This window comes from Entelurus aequoreus, linkage group LG06, assembly GCF_033978785.1.
Source record: "Entelurus aequoreus isolate RoL-2023_Sb linkage group LG06, RoL_Eaeq_v1.1, whole genome shotgun sequence".
Taxonomy (NCBI): Eukaryota; Metazoa; Chordata; class Actinopteri; order Syngnathiformes; family Syngnathidae; genus Entelurus; species Entelurus aequoreus.
Window position 1 is genome coordinate 22,923,054 of NC_084736.1, and position 16,911 is coordinate 22,939,964.

Sequence of the window (16,911 nt, forward strand, 5' to 3'; positions counted from 1 at the left end):
GGGCTGATATCGCTTTTTGAGCAGTACCACCTGAGGGATCGAATGTCACGGCCTTGCCGCTTACGTGCAGTGATTTCTCTAGATTCTCTGAACCTTTTGATGATATTACGGACCGTAGATAGTGAAATCCCTTAAATTCCTTGCAATAGCTCGTTGAAACATGTTGTTCTTAAACTTTTCGACAATTTGCTCACGCATTTCTTCACAAAGTGATGACCCTCGCCCCATCCTTGTTTGTGAATGACTGAGCATTTCATGGAATCTACTTTTATACCCAATCATGGCACCCACCTGTTCCCAATTAGCCTGTTCACCTGTGGGATGTTCCAAATAAGTGTTTGATGAGCATGCCTGAACTTTCTCAGTCTTTTTTGCCAGTTGTGCCAGCTTTTTTGAAACATGTTGCAGGCATCAAATTCCAAATGAGCTAATATTTGCAAAAAATAACAAAGTTTACTAGTTCGAACGTTAAGTATCTTATCTTTGCAGACTATTCAGTTGAATATGGGTTGAAAAGGATTTTCAAATCATTGTATTTTTATTTTTATTTTTACGATTTACACAACGTGCCAACTTCACTGATTTTGGGTTTTGTATATTTTTTTGTCAAAAGTGTGCAGAAAAATGCACCAATGATGTCATTTTTTGAAAGTACACCCAAGAAAAGCAAACAAGGTGCTGGAGACTCGCCCTCATCTGACTCAACCCTAACTGGACTCACCAGCGGTCTACAAAATGATGTGGAGAACTTCACCACAGCATGTTTTTTACATCAGGCTTGCAGTAGCAGGGTGTGTTCTGCTTTTTATTTGCTGAACAATTGGCTGCTCGGAGTCACAAGTCCTGGGAAGCTGACAGCAGAAGGCAAGAGCACAGGTACGACAACTCATCTTTTCTTTTTTGAAACTTTCCTTGGAGACCAGGGGCCGTACTTATCAAGCTTCTTAGAGTGCCATTTTACACTTAAGTCCTGAGAATTTGCGAAATTTAGTCCTACTCTCAAACTTAAGAATAAAAGCTTTTTATCAACGTTCTTAAGTCTAAGAATCACTCCTACTCTCCACGGTATTTAAGAGACCTTCAGAGGTGTCTTAAGTGGTTAGGAGTTGCCAGCAGGGGATGGCACTGAGGCGAGAGAGACGTGCGCGAACGTTCAGGGAACGGAACAATGTTTTTTTTTTTTTGATGACGAGCAGCTGATCAAACGGTATCGTTTAGACAGAGCGGATATTATTTTTGTCACAGATTTAATACTTTTCCATTCCTTGTTGATTTCTGCATGTGTCTGCAGTGGGCTAGTATATATAGAGCCACCCACACCAGTTTCAAATTAGTTGCCTAATTAATGAATTGGAAAGAAAATTTTATGACAGTAGCGTATGTGTGTGGCCGTGAGGTGAGTGACGTCAGTGAGTGTGTGGGCGATAGAAGAGAGGGAGCGGTAGCGTGAGTGCCGGCGGGGACTAGTTTGTTTTGTATTATTTTGCAGTTTATTGTCAAAATATACACTCCCATTGTCCACTTAAATATTTCCAAGATATTTCTTTATTCTTAGACAACGGATTCCCTTCCGTGATTGGTCATTTCTATGGACACAGAAATGACGTCACCTAAAATTCCGTTTACGGCACATAGTAATGTCGTAATTCAGCTCTGAGTGTGACACTTAAGATTCAGTCCTACACTTCGCTGAAAGTGTGAGTAAGACGCTTGATAACTAACTTTTAAGTGCAGCTTTCAGCGAAGTATTTATTTACTCTTAAGTCAACTCTTAGCAGACTTCTTAGGAGTAATTCTAAGAAGCTTGATAAGTACGGCCCCAGATCTTCTTTGTTACCTTGTCAGCTTGGATGCTGTCATGTTACTGTACTTCTTTATTTTGTTGTAGTAATATTTAATATTTAACGATGATGAGAGTATTTAATATTTGACTGATATAGTATGTAGTATTTCCCTGACATAGCATGTAACATTTCCCTTATTTAGTGTGTAATATATCCCTGATATAGTATTTATTTATTTCCCTGATATATTATGTAATATTTCACTGATAAAGTATGCCATATTTCACTGACATAGTATTTAATATTTCCCAGATATATTATGTAATATTTCACTGATATAGTACGTAATATTTCCCTGACATAGTATGTAATATTTCCTTAATATAGTATGTAATATTTCCTTAATATAATATGTAATATTTATTTAATAAAATATGTAATATTTCCCTTAATATAATATGTAATATTTCACTGATGTGGTATGTAATATTTCTTTAATATAGTATGTAATATTTCACTGATATAGTATGCAAATTTCACTGATATAGTATGTACATTTCACTGATATAGTATGTAATATTTCACTGATATAGTATGTAATATTTCCCTGATATAGTATGTAATATTTCACTGATATAGTATGTAATATTTCACTGACCTAGTATGAAATATTTCCTTAATATAATATGTAATATTTATTTAATATAATATTTAATATTTCCCTTAATATAATATGTAATATTTTACTGATATGGTATGTAATATTTCCTTAATATAGTATGTAATATTTCACTGATATAGTATGCAAATTTCACTGATATAGTATGTAAATTTCACTGATATAGTATGTAATATTTCCCTGATATAGTAGGTAATATTTCACTGATATACTATGTAATATTTCACTGATATAGTATGTAATATTTCCCTGATATAGTATGCAATATTTCACTGATATATTATGTAATATTTCCCTGATATAGTATATAATATTTCCCTGATATAATATGTAATATTTCACTGATATACTATGTAATATTTCACTGATATAATATGTAATATGTCACTGATATAGTATGTAATATTTCACTGATATACTATGTAATATTTCCCTGATAGAGTATGTAATATTTCACTGATATAGTATGTAATATGTCACTGATATAGTATGTAATATTTCACAGTGATGTGAGCAGGTTGATCAGATAGTACTAAAGTTAGTAAACATCACTCCCTGATGCATTAAGACAGGGGTGTCCAAAGTGCGGCCTGGGGGGCATTTGCGGCCCGTTGCTAATTTTTCAACGTCCCGCTGCACATTTGTTAACATTCTAGTATTAGCATGCTAGCTTTTTTACAATTTTTGCAGGTATACACCTCAGCATCAACTATTTTATTGCCTGACGAATGATACTTGTTAGCATGCTGACGTGTTAATGCTATGCCTGGTTTCTTTTTTTCAAGAATCAAGATTCAAGATTCAAGATTGTTTATTGTCATATGCACAGTTAAACAGACAGTTTGCCGTACAATGAAAATCTTACTTTGCTAGTCCACCCTTCACTTCACTGACGCCTCCTCTGTGCCCTGTGAGCGGGTCTTTTCTACAGCCGGAGAAATAATAACTAAGAAGAGAAATCGTCTAAAATTTAATACGTTGGAAAAACTGTTTTTTTAAAATAAAAATGTGTAAAAAAAAATTTTTTTTATAAAAATCCCAGTCCACAAGCATCCTCATTCACAACACTTTCTCTTAGATTTCCATGTTATGATAAAAGTTCACATTATTTATTGACTGTATCTAAAAAAGATACAAATATTTTATTTTTATTTAAATGAAGATATGAAATAATCCTAAATGAAATACAATGACTTGGTTTATATTATTGTATATACTAGGTCAGGGGTCGGCAACCCAAAATGTTGAAAGAGCCATATTGGACCAAAAATACAAAAACAAATCTGTCTGGAGCCGCAAAAAATTAAAAGCCATGTTACATACAGATAGTGTGTCATGAGATATAAATTGAATTAAGAGGACTTAAAGGAAACTAAATGACCTCAAATATACCTACAAATGAGGCATAATGATGCAATATGTACATATAGCTAGCCTAAATAGCATGTTAGCATCGATTAGCTTGCAGTCATGCAGTGACCAAATATGTCTGATTAGCACTCCACACAAGTCAATAACATCAACAAAACTCACCTTTGTGCATTCATGTACAACGTTAAGTTTGGTGGACAAAATGAGACAGAAAAAGAAGTGGCATAAAACAGGTCCTAGAAAGTCGGAGAAAGTTATACATGTAAACAAACTACGGTGAGTTCAAGGACCGCCAAAATTAGTAGGACAAAACGGCGCTCGCCAAATACTCGAATCAGTGAAGCATGTTTAATATAAACAGTGTGATTTATAACAATTAGGGAGGTTTGTGTCATGTTTGTCATGTATCTCAGCGACTGTGTCACAAACCTGGGGGTAAAGTTCGACTCAGATTTTAAATTCGAAAAACAAATCAGCAGCGTCGTACAAAAAAGCTTTTATCAATTACGCCAAATAGCGAAAGTGAAACCGCTTCTATCAGGACATGATCTCGAGAAATTAATCCACGCCTTTATCTCGACTCGTTTAGACTACTGCAATGCCTTGTATGTAGGCATTAGCCAGGCCTCCCTCGCCCGCCTGCAGCTCGTGCAGAACTCTGCTGCTCGTCTGCTAACACAGACCCGCAGACGTGAGCACATCACCCCTATATTAGCATCCCTTCACTGGCTCCCTGTGCGTTACAGAATCAATTTTAAACTCCTTTTATTTGTTTTTAAATGTCTAAACAACCTCGCGCCAACATATCTCTCCGACCTCCTTTAGCCTTACTGCCCCACCCGATCCCTAAGATCAGCCGATCAGCTGCTACTGACGGTCCCGGACACAAGGCTGAAGCTTAGAGGTGACAGAGCTTTCGCTGCTGCTGCTCCCAAGCTCTGGAACGACCTACCTCTGAGTGTTAGACAAGCCTCCTCTCTTCCTGTTTTTAAATCTCTCTTAAAAACATACTTTTATTCCATGGCTTTTAACACTGAGTGATATCCATCCTGCAATGGCGCCCCATAATACACCTGCTGTGAACCTGTTTTTATGTTTTTATATTTTATTTATTTATTTGTTATTGTGTTCTGTTTGTGTTGTGTTTGCTCAGTTCTCGTATTATTTTTAACCTGCCCATTGTACAGCACTTTGGCTACCCCTGTGGTACATTTTAAATGTGCTTTATAAATAAAATTGATTTGATTTGATGTTTGTCCTCCTACAGAAACCATATTAACACAAAAATTTTTTTTTTTTCCCCTCATCTTTTTCCATTTTTCATACATTTTTTAAAAAAGCTCCAGAGAGCCACTAGGGCGGCGCTAAAGAGCCGCATGCGGCTCTAGAGCCGCGGGTTGCCGACCCCCGTACTAGGTCATAAAATCAGTGTCAGTTGAGTCGGTCCATAGGTTGCCTGTAGGGATTTTTAATGTCCAGCAGATGTCAGTATTTAGTCACACAGTATCGACACAGTATCAATACAGTTTTACAATGTGTCGAAACGCTTCATGACACCTCATCAACCCATCACTAGTAGAAACTGTTTGTCAGTCTCGTAGTCCTGGATTTCAGGCTCCTGTATCGTCTGCCTGATGGTAGGAGGCTGAAGAGACTGTGATGGGGGTGTGTACTGTCTTTTATGATGTTGTGTGCTCTCCTGGTGGCCCTGCTAGAGTACATGTCCTGTAGTGAGGGGAAGGCTGCTCCTGATATGTACTGAGCAGTTTTAATCACTCGCTGGAGTGCCTTCCTGTCCTTACCAGTGCAGTTTCCATACCAGACCGTGATTGAGCTTATAAGGACACTCAACCGTACTTCTATAGAAGTTGCTGAGAATTTTGGGTGGCATGCCAAATTTTCTCAGCCTTCTTAGGAAGTACCTTTGTCTTCCCTATGTACAGAGGTGTGTACTGTGCACTCCTTCTCCGTGGGTCAATAATCATCTCCTTAGTCTTGTCTGTGTTCAAGCAGAGATTATTATCCTGACACCAGGCCACCAGTTCCGCTACCTCCCTTCTGTACGCTGCCTCAGCTCCCCCGGTGATCAGTCCGACGACCGTAGTATCATCTGCAAACTTGATGATACTGGTGTTGTTCTGGGAGGCCACACAGTCGTGTGTGAAGAGGGTGTACAATAGGGGGCTCAGCACGCAGCCTTGGGGGGTCCCTGTGCTTTCAGATCATTTTGTAGGTATATAGGGGATATAATCAATTAAAACCACGGAGACGCTCTACGGGCTGACGTCACACTTACACGCAAGGCCTCTGCTGTAGTTCCGTGTAGAAGTATTGGGTACGCCCACCCTCCTCGCCAGTCTCCGGTCACTTGCGGGACCTACGTGGCTGTACTCGTCCCGTCTCGCTCCACCTCTTGGTCGCTCCCGGGAGTCACCGCAGGTCTCTGGGTCCCGATCGCTCCTACCTACAGGACCACACAGCCAGCGCACAACGCACGAGCCCGCAAGCCCACAGCCCAAGGCAGTTGATCACCCCCACAGATCCACAATCCACGACACTTACTTCGTTTGTGTTGTGGACTTCTTGGGGTTCACTCCGGTAGCCTGCGGGGTCTGCTGTGTAGTCCTGGATTCCTTCCCAGCCTGCGTGCGTCCACCCGGATGCTCTTGGCAAAGCCTGTCGATACTCTCCGGTCGCTTCTTCCTGCTGAAGCCTGTCGAATGCTTCCCTTTTAAATGTGTGCAGTCCTAATGCTCCACAGGTGCATCTGATCTCAGATGCCGTTCGATTGGGCGCTTTGGTTGTCAGGGGCAACAAGCTAAAAGGGGCAACGTCTTAAAATACCAGCAAAGTCCACAAGGAGTAAAAACATGCAATTAAAATACAATCAAAGTCCACAAAGTGTAAAAACATGCAATTAAAATCCACAACAATAAAAACACTCAGAGACATGCATGGCAATGAAACATAAAAAAATAAAATCCCCTACTTGTGTCCCATCACATATACACCTCAGTCATAATTTGCTACCCGAATCATGCCAACGTTAGTAAAAGCTCGCATTTTAAACCCATTTTTCAGGCACATGCCTCAGATTTATGTATTTTGGTACTTGACACATGTTAAAGTTAGAATTTTAGCATGCTAACATTAGCGAGCTAGATTTTTTAGCAAATTTTGTAGGTATACACTTCAGTCATATTTTGGTACCCGAATCATGCTAACGTTAGTAAGCTGGCATTTTAAACACATTTTTCAGGTACATACCTCAGAGTAATATATTTTGTTACTTGACGCATGTTAGGGTTAGCATTTTAGCATGTTAGCATGCTAATTTTTTTTTGTTGATTTACAGATATACACCTCACTGTCATTTATTTTGTATTTTACCAATGTTAACTACGCTATTGTTAGCATGTTAGCATATTACTGTTCGTATGATAGCTTTTTTAGCTCATTTTGCTCACATCTTTTGTTACTTGACGCCATCTGGCCAGCATGCTAACTGTTAGCTTTTCAGTTTGGCTTTGGCTCTTCATCGTTGTTCGAAAAAAATCCATATATTTTATTGGTTTTGAAGGTGAAAACTACCAAAATGGCCCCCGCATTCTTTGATCTGTCAGTCTGTGGCCCCCAGTGGAAAAAGTTTGGGCACCCCTGCCTGAAGAGTTGGTACCAGACTGGTACCAACTCTTCTTTTTACTCTTCTAACTTTTTGTCCTTGCACAGATAGAAAAAGTACAGCTTGAGCACAATAGCTAATAACTCTAGCAAAGGACTTTAAGCATACTAAAGTTGTGTGATAATATATACATGATTATTCTAACAACCAGGCGGGCTTTTGTTTTACTTGAAAAGATGACTAAATTCACGTTTCTCACAGATCATGGACCAAAAAGTGAGCATTCTGCTGGTGTTATTGGCTGTTGCCACGGTAACCGTGACGGCTCAGAGGCGACGCACCCAGACGGCAGCGGCGGCGGCGAACACGGACGAGTGGAACTACCGGGATGGCTGTGAGCACCCAGATTTCCCTCTCTCTTTACTCTGGGTCAGAGGTCAATGATGTCAAAGGCAGAGGTGAAAGGTCAATTTTGGTTGTCAAGTTTGAGCGAGGCCACCGCCGGATGCCTAGCCGAGAAACACTGGCGGCGCAGCAAAAGCGTGGTTGCTCCACCTGTGCTAATGCTAACGCTAACTCTAGGATGCTAGAAGAAGGCGAACGGACAAACCCGGTCCTCTCTCCTTCTCAACGTTGACTTGTGTCGTCCCAGCTGACAGGGTCAACATGAGGGGCGTGGCCAACCTGACTGAAGTCCTGGACAACTGGAGGTTCGACATGATGAACCAGATGAAAGGACTCCTGCAGAACGACCACCAGTCTCTGCTGCCCGACTACGCCAGGTACCACCAGCACACTGCAGAAAATCTATGTCAAAAACACCCCAGAAAAATGCAGCTCAGTCGTCAAAATCTTAAGGTACCGTTGAATTAACGTAGATTTAACGGTAAAAAAAAAATGTCAGCTCGGTTTCCATAATTTTGATTTACAGTAATGCACTGTAAAAACAATGATCGTAGAGTTCTTGCAAAAAAAATAGTTTTTACGATAACATTTTCCGAACATTGTTTTTACAGTGCATTATGAAAATTATGCAAAATTATTTTTTACTGTAAAATTCTGTCAACTAACCTGCCTTTTTTTTTAAAACTGTAAAATCTACCATAGTTTTTACAGTGCACTACTGTAAATGGAAAAATGGTATCACTGTTATTTTTACGATAAAATTCTATCATCTGAGCTGCTAGTTATTTTTAGCGTTATATCTACGATCATTCTTTTTACAATGTTTTATAAAAACTGAACCACTCTTATTTTTACGGTAAACTTCTGGCGACTGAGCTCCATTTTTCGCAACCTTAAAATGTGCAGTCATTTTTACAGTGCATTACTGTAAATTGGAAGAACGGCACCATTGTTATTCGTACAGAAAAATTCTGGGGACTAAGCTGCCAGTTTTTTATTTTTGTTTTTACAGTGCAATACAGTCAATGGAAAAATGGTGCAACTTTTATTTGTATGGTAAAATTCTGCCGTCTGAGCTGCCTTTTTTTTTTTACTGTAAATTCTACGATCATTGATTGTAAGTGCATTACTTGCAGCTCCAGTTTTTTTTACCGTTAAATCTACAAATGTATTATTTTTACAGTGCTTAGTGTAAATTTAAAAGCGGTACGACTGTATTTTTACGGTAAAAATTTTGGCGACCGAGCAGACAGTTTTTTACCGTTAAATTTGCGATCATTGTTTTTAAGTGCATTCATTTGAATTGTAATTCTAGCAACTGAGCTGCCAGTTTTTTTACCGTTAAATCTACAAACATTCTTTTTACAGTGTTTTATAAAAACTGAACGGCTGCCAGTTTTTGTGTTTGTTCTTACCATATAATCTACAGTCATTGTTTTTACAGTGCAATATTGTGAATGAAAAAAACGGTACCACTTTTATTTTTACGGTAAAATTCTGCCGTCTGAGTTGCATTTTTTTTTTTAACCGTAAAATCTGCAATCATTGATTCTAAGTGCATTACTTTAAACTTATAGTCCAGCAACATTTTTTTTTTTTACCGTTAAAGCTGCGATCATTCTATTTACAGTGTTTAATGTAAATTTAATAATGGTGCCACTGTTATTTTTACGGTAAAATTTTTTGGCAATTGAGCTGCCCGTTTTTTACCGTTAAATCTAAGATCATTCTTTTTACAGTGTTCTATAAAAAAACAGTTCCACTGTTATTTTTACGGGAACATTTCTGGCGACTGAGCTGCCAGTTTTTTACCATTAAATTTACAATAATTGTTTTTAAGCGCATAACTTTGAATTGCAATTCTAGGAACTGAGCGGCCAATTGTTTACCGTTAAATCTACGATCATTGTTTTTACAGTATTCTATAAAACTGAACCTCTGTTATTTTATGGTAAAATTCTGCCATCTTTTTTTATCGCAAAATATACGATCATTAATTTAAGTGCATTACTTTAAACTGAAATTCTAGCAACTGAGCTGCCAGTTTTTTTTCCCGTTAAATCTACAATCATTCTTTTTACAGTGTTCTATAACAACTGAACCACTTGTACGTTTGTATATTTATGGTAACATTTTGGCGACTGAGCTTCCGGTTTTTGTGTTTGTTTTTACCATATATATTCTACAGTCGTTGTTTTTACAGTGCAGTCAATGGAAAAACGGCACCACTATTATTTTTATGGTAAAATTCTGCTTTCTGAGCTGCCATTTTTTCCCCCGTAAAATCTACGATCATTGATTGTAAGTGCATTACTTTAAAATGACATTTTAGCAACTGAGCTGCCAGTTTTTTACCCTTAAATCTACAATCAGTGTTTTACAGTGTTTTTTTTTTTTTCCACATTCACCCGTTCACACACACATTCACACACTGATGGCGGGAGCTGCCATGCAAGGCCCTAACCACGACCCATCAGGAGCAAGGGTGAAGTGTCTTGCTCAAGGACATAACGGACGTGACGAGGTTGGTAGAAGGTGGGGATTGAACCAGGAACCCTCAGGTTGCTGGCACGGCCACTCTCCCAACCGCGCCACGCTGTCCCCCTGTTTTACAGTGTTTAATGTAAATTTAAGAACGGTGCCACTGTTATTTTAAAGGTCAACATTTTGATGACTGAGCAGCCAGTTTTTGTGTTTGTTTTTACCATATATTCTACAGTCATTGTTTTTACAGTAAAATTCTGCAGTCTGAGCTGCCTTTTTCTTTTTTTTAACCGTAAAATCTACGATCATTGATTTATAAATGATAAATGGGTTATACTTGTATAGCGCTTTTCTACCTTCAAGGTACTCAAAGCGGTTTGACACTATTTCCACATTCACCCATTCACACACACATTCACACACTGATGGCAGGAGCTGCCATGCAAGGCGCTAACCAGCAGCCATCAGGAGCAAGGGTGAAGTGTCTTGCCCAAGGACACAACGGACGTGACTAGGATGGTAGAAGGTGGGGATTGAACCCCAGTAACCAGCAACCCTCCGATTGCTGGCACAGCCACTCTACCAACTTCGCCACACCGTCCATTATTTTAAATTTACATTCTAGCAACTGAGCTGCCATTTTTTTTTTTGCAGTAAAGCTACGATCATTATTTTTTACAGTGTTCTATAAAAACTGAACCACTGTTATTTTTACGGGAACATTTCTGGCAACTGGGCTGCCAGATTGTTTTTCCCATATAATTTACAGTCGTAAATTATTATGTAAATGGTAAAACGGTTCCACTTGTATTTTCATGGTAAAATTCTGACATCTGAGTTGCCATTTTTTTTACTGTAAATTCTACAATCATTGACTCTAAGTGCATTATTTTAAATTGAAATTCTAGCAACTGAGCTGCCAGTTTTTTTTTGTTTACCGTTAAATCTACAATCATTCTTTTTACAGTATTCTATAACAACTGAACCACTGTTATTTTTATGGTAACATTTTGGCGACTGAGCTGCCAGTTGTTTGTGTTTGTTTTTACCATATAATCTACAGTCATTGTTTTTACAGTGCAATACTGCCAATGGAAAAACGGTACCACTTTTTTTTAATGGAAAAATTCTGCTGTCTCATCTGCCATTTTTTCCCCCGTAAAATCTGCGATCATTGATTCAAAGCGCTTTACTTTAAAATGAAATTCTAGCAACTGAGCTGCCAGTTTTTTTTTTACCGTAAATCTACGATCATTCTTTTTATACTGTTCTATAACAACTGAACCACTTTTATTTTTATGGTAACATTTTAGCGACTGAGCGGACAGTTTTTTGTGTTTGTTTTTACCATATATTCTACAGTCGTTGTTTTTACAGTGCAGTCAATGGAAAAACGGTTGTACTTTTTTTTTTAATGGTAAAATTCTGCTGTCTGAGCTGCCATTTTTCCCCCCGTCAAATCTACGATCATTGATTCTAAGTGCATTACTTTAAATTGAAATTCTAGCAACTCCGCTGCCAGTTTTTTACCGTTAAATCTAAGATAATTATTTTTACAGTGTTCTTTAAAAAACAGTTCCACTGTTATTTTTACGGGAACATTTGTGGCAACTGAGCTGCATTTTTAAAAAAAAAAGTAAAACCTACAGTTGTTTTTAAAGTGCCATACTGTCAATGGAAAACGGTACCAGTGTTTAAGTACAATTCTGGCGACTGCCTGCCAGTTTTGTACCGTAGAAAATCTGCAGACTTTGGTTCCCTGCCAGTTTTGTACCGTAGAAAATCTGCAGACTTTGGTTTCAGTGCAGAGTTCCGTGTCAGTTGTTGAAGACGCAGCTAGTGACAAACCGGAGACAAAGAGTCCCCACAGGAATGTGGTTCTTCCTTGAGTCTGAATTTAAATCCGGACTTTGCCGGGTGCATCACCGGGGCGCAGGAACTGCAATTTGGAGTTGAAAATAGAAATGTGCAGTTATGAAATAAACACTTTTCCAAAAGGAAGTCTGGTGTTCCCTGCTTCCTGCCACAGTTTGGCGAGACCGTCTGATGGTCCAGTAGTTGAAAAAACATCTTCTTGCTGTTTCTGTAGAACACATCTGGAAACACTCGGCCGTCGCGTTCACCACTTGTTTACACCCTGCAGGATCCAGCCGCTGTCCGAGGCCTTGGACGACCTGTACAAGGAGTTCAACGCCCTCAAGGCCCACCTGGGAGACCTGACCGAGAAGTTCACCACCATGGAGACCTTCATGGATGAGGTGAAGGCCAGCAGGACCGCCGGAACCGGCCAGAACCCGGCCTCGCCGCCAGCCACCAGACCGGCGGCGAGGCGGGTGGTGAAGAAGAAGACCACCACCACCACCTCCTAAGAAGGCGTACCATATTGTGCTTACTCTGCTTTTTTAAGAGATCTTTGCTAAAGTCTGCGTGGGTTTATGATAAAAACGTCAGGAGAAGGGAAGCTATCGAGTAAAAAGTGGCATGGGAGTCTCTTGCAGCTCATCCCTTCCGGAAACATCTTATCTTAGCAAAAGTCGACACACTTTGAGGGATTTGATTTGTTCCCACTTGCTGTTTGAGCTCAGCTGAACATGCTGGACTTCATCCAAGCGGGACTCTTTGGACCGGCCCGCTTCCGCTCTGCATTTGTTTCCCGCTGCATCGCACGCACGCGCCAATCTACCAATAAAATCACTTTTTGCATCAACTCCTGCATATTGTTACTTGCTGAATCACGCACATGATCCTGTCTTAATAGAATACTGTGTTGCCTCGCCACTTGACTGCTGATTTTGAAGTACCGTCAAGTACTTTCAGCACCCATTGAGGTTTTCATAGGACAAGTACCCGAGCATAGGGCAGGGATGTCTAAAGTGTGGCACGGTGGCCATTTTTCTTTTTCTAAACATTTGTTTATTAGATTTTTGTTATATAGCCAGCAGGCCCAAGACTATGAAACAACATTTAAAACTTGTTGAATTAGGTCCTGACGTTGAGCAACTCAAACATAACGTTGGATCAACATGCTTTTTGACGACGTTTAATATATGTCAGGTTGTGGCGTTGATTTGACCATTAATATTTGGTCATTTCCCAACCAAAATTCTACAACACAAATACAACGTTGGAACAACATGCTTTTTGACAACGTTTATTCAATGTCAGGTTGTGACGTTAAATTTGACCATTGAAATTTGGTCATTTCCCAACCAATATTCTACAACACAAATACAATGTTAAAAAAATTAGCTTTTTGACGACGTTTAATCAATGTCAGGTTGTAACATTGATTTGACCACTGATATTTGGTAATTTCCCAACCAATATTCTACAACACAAATAGAACTTTAAAACAAAGTGCTTTTTGACAACGTTTATTCAATGTCAGGTTGTGACGTTAATTTGACCAATGAAAATTGGTAATTTCCCAACAAATATTCTACAACACAAATGCAACGTTAAAAAAATTTGCTTTTTGACAACGTTTAATCAATGTCAGGTTGTAACATTGATTTGACCATTGATATTTGGTAATTTCCCAACCAAAATTCTACAACACAAATAAAACGTTAAAACAACGTGCTTTTTGACGACGTTTATTCAACGTCAGGTTGTGACGTTAATTTAACCATTGATATTTGGTCATTTCCCAACCAAAATTCTACAACACAAATGCAACGTTGAAACAACATGCTTTTTGACAATGTTTATTCAATGTCAGGTTGTGACATTGATTTGACCATTGAAATTTGGTCATTTCCCAACCAATATTCTACAACACAAATACAATGTTAAAAAAATTAGCTTTTTGACGACGTTTAATCAATGTCAGGTTGTAACATTGATTTGACCACTGATATTTGGTCATTTCCCAACCAATATTCTACAACACAAATACAACTTTAAAACAACGTGCTTTTTGACAACGTTTATTCAATGTCAGGTTGTGACGTTAATTTGACCAATGAAAATTGGTAATTTCCCAACCAATATTCTACAACAAAAATACAACTTTAAAACAACGTGCTTTTTGACAACGTTTATTCAATGTCAGGTTGTGACGTCAATTTGACCAATGAAAATTGGTAATTTCCCAACCAATATTCTACAACACAAATACAATGTTAAAAAAATTAGCTTTTTGACGACGTTTAATCAATGTCAGGTTGTAACATTGATTTGACCACTGATATTTGGTCATTTCCCAACCAATATTCTACAACACAAATACAACGTTGAAACAACGCGCTTTTTGACGACGTTTATTCAACGTCAGGTTGTGACGTTAATTTAACCCTTGATATTTGGTCATTTCCCAACCAAAATTTTACAACACAAATGCAACGTTGAAACAACATGCTTTTTGACAATGTTTATTCAATGTCGGGTTGTGACGTTGATTTGACCATTGAAATTTGGTCATTTCCCAACCAATATTCTACAACACAAATACAACGTTAAAAAAATTTGCTTTTTGACGACGTTTAATCAATGTCAGGTTGTAACATTGATTTGACCATTGATATTTGGTAATTTCCCAACCAAAATTCTACAACACAAATAAAACGTTAAAACAACGTGCTTTTTGACGACGTTTACTCAACGTCAGGTTGTGACATTAATTTAACCATTGATATTTGGTCATTTCCCAACCAAAATTCTACAACACAAATGCAACGTTGAAACAACATGCTTTTTGACAATGTTTATTCAATGTCAGGTTGTGACATTGATTTGACCATTGGAATTTGGTCATTTCCCAACCAATATTCTACAACACAAATACAATGTTAAAAAAATTAGCTTTTTGACGACGTTTAATCAATGTCAGGTTGTAACATTGATTTGACCACTGATATTTGGTCATTTCCCAACCAATATTCTACAACACAAATACAACTTTAAAACAACGTGCTTTTTGACAACGTTTATTCAATGTCAGGTTGTGACGTTAATTTGACCAATGAAAATTGGTAATTTCCCAACCAATATTCTACAACACAAATACAACGTTAGAAAAAATTGCTTTTTTACGACGTTTAATCAATGTGAGGTTGTAACATTGATTTGACCATTGATATTTGGTCATTTCCCAACCAAAATTCTACAACACAAATACAACGTTGAAACAACACGCTTTTTGACGACGTTGAATCAACGTTGGGTTCTGATGTTGATTTGACCATTGAATTTTTGTCATTTCCCAACCAAAATTCTACAACACAAATACAACGTTGAAACAGTGTGCTTTTTGACGACGTTTAATCAATGTGAGGTTGTAACATTGATTTGACCATTGATATTTGGTCATTTCCCAACCAAAATTCTACAACACAAATACAACGTTGAAACAACGCGCTTTTTGATGACGTTTATTCAACGTCAGGTTGTGACGTTAATTTAACCATTGATATTTGGTCATTTCCCAACCAAAATTTTACAACACAAATGCAACGTTGAAACAACATGCTTTTTGACAATGTTTATTCAATGTCGGGTTGTGACGTTGATTTGACCATTGAAATTTGGTCATTTCCCAACCAAAATTCTACAACACAAATACAACGTTAAAAAATTTTGCTTTTTGACGACGTTTAATCAATGTCAGGTTGTAACATTGATTTGACCATTGATATTTGGTAATTTCCCAACCAAAATTCTGCAACACAAATAAAACGTTGAAACAACGTGCTTTTTGACGACGTTTATTCAACGTCAGGTTGTGACATTAATTTAACCATTTATATTTGGTCATTTCCCAACCAAAATTCTACAACACAAATGCAACGTTGAAACAACATGCTTTTTGACAATGTTTATTCAATGTCAGGTTGTGACATTGATTTGACCATTGAAATTTGGTCATTTCCCAACCAATATTCTACAACACAAATACAATGTTAAAAAAATTAGCTTTTTGACGACGTTTAATCAATGTCAGGTTGTAACATTGATTTGACCACTGATATTTGGTCATTTTCCAACCAATATTCTACAACACAAATACAACTTTAAAACAACGTGCTTTTTGACAACGTTTATTCAATGTCAGGTTGTGACGTTAATTTGACCAATGAAAATTGGTAATTTCCCAACCAATATTCTACAACAAAAATACAACTTTAAAACAACGTGCTTTTTGACAACGTTTATTCAATGTCAGGTTGTGACGTTAATTTGACCAATGAAAATTGGTAATTTCCAAACCAATATTCTACAACACAAATACAACGTTGAAAAAAATTGCTTTTTTACGACGTTTAATCAATGTGAGGTTGTAACATTGATTTCACCATTGATATTTGGTGATTTCCCAACCAAAATTCTACAACACAAATACAACGTTGAAACAACACGCTTTTTGACGACGTTGAATCAACGTTGGGTTCTGATGTTGATTTGACCATTGAATTTTTGTCATTTCCCAACCAAAATTCTACAACACAAATACAACGTTGAAACAGTGTGCTTTTTGACGACGTTTAATCAATGTCAGGTTGTGACGTTGATTTGACCATTGAAATTTGGTCATTTCCCAACCAATATTCTACAACACAAATACAACG

At 37.9% G+C, this 16,911-nt stretch overlaps 1 protein-coding gene across 2 annotated transcripts; it reads left to right on the forward strand.

Moving 5' to 3' along the window:
- Positions 1–732: 732 nt before the first annotated feature.
- si:ch211-76l23.4 (uncharacterized) lies at positions 733–13,045 on the forward strand. 2 transcript variants are annotated; one of them, XM_062050294.1, is made up of 4 exons: positions 733–876; positions 7,718–7,850; positions 8,109–8,238; positions 12,489–13,045. In XM_062050294.1, exons 2-4 carry the CDS (start codon positions 7,721–7,723, stop codon positions 12,712–12,714), a joined length of 486 nt encoding a protein of 161 aa, XP_061906278.1. In that variant the 5' UTR covers positions 733–876; positions 7,718–7,720; the 3' UTR covers positions 12,715–13,045. The 2 variants fall into 2 exon arrangements, with proteins under 2 accessions (XP_061906278.1, XP_061906279.1); XM_062050295.1 differs by lacking the exon at positions 733–876 and adding an exon at positions 1,651–1,697.
- The last annotated feature ends 3,866 nt before the right edge of the window (positions 13,046–16,911 follow it).

Coding starts and splice junctions, on each gene's coding strand:
- si:ch211-76l23.4 (XM_062050294.1), top strand. CDS start 7,721: ATGGACCAAAAAGTGAGCATTCTGCTGGTGTTATTGGCTGTTGCCACG. Junction 7,851..8,108: donor GTGGAACTACCGGGATGGCT/GTGAGCACCCAG, acceptor GTGTCGTCCCAG/CTGACAGGGTCAACATGAGG. Junction 8,239..12,488: donor CTGCTGCCCGACTACGCCAG/GTACCACCAGCA, acceptor TACACCCTGCAG/GATCCAGCCGCTGTCCGAGG.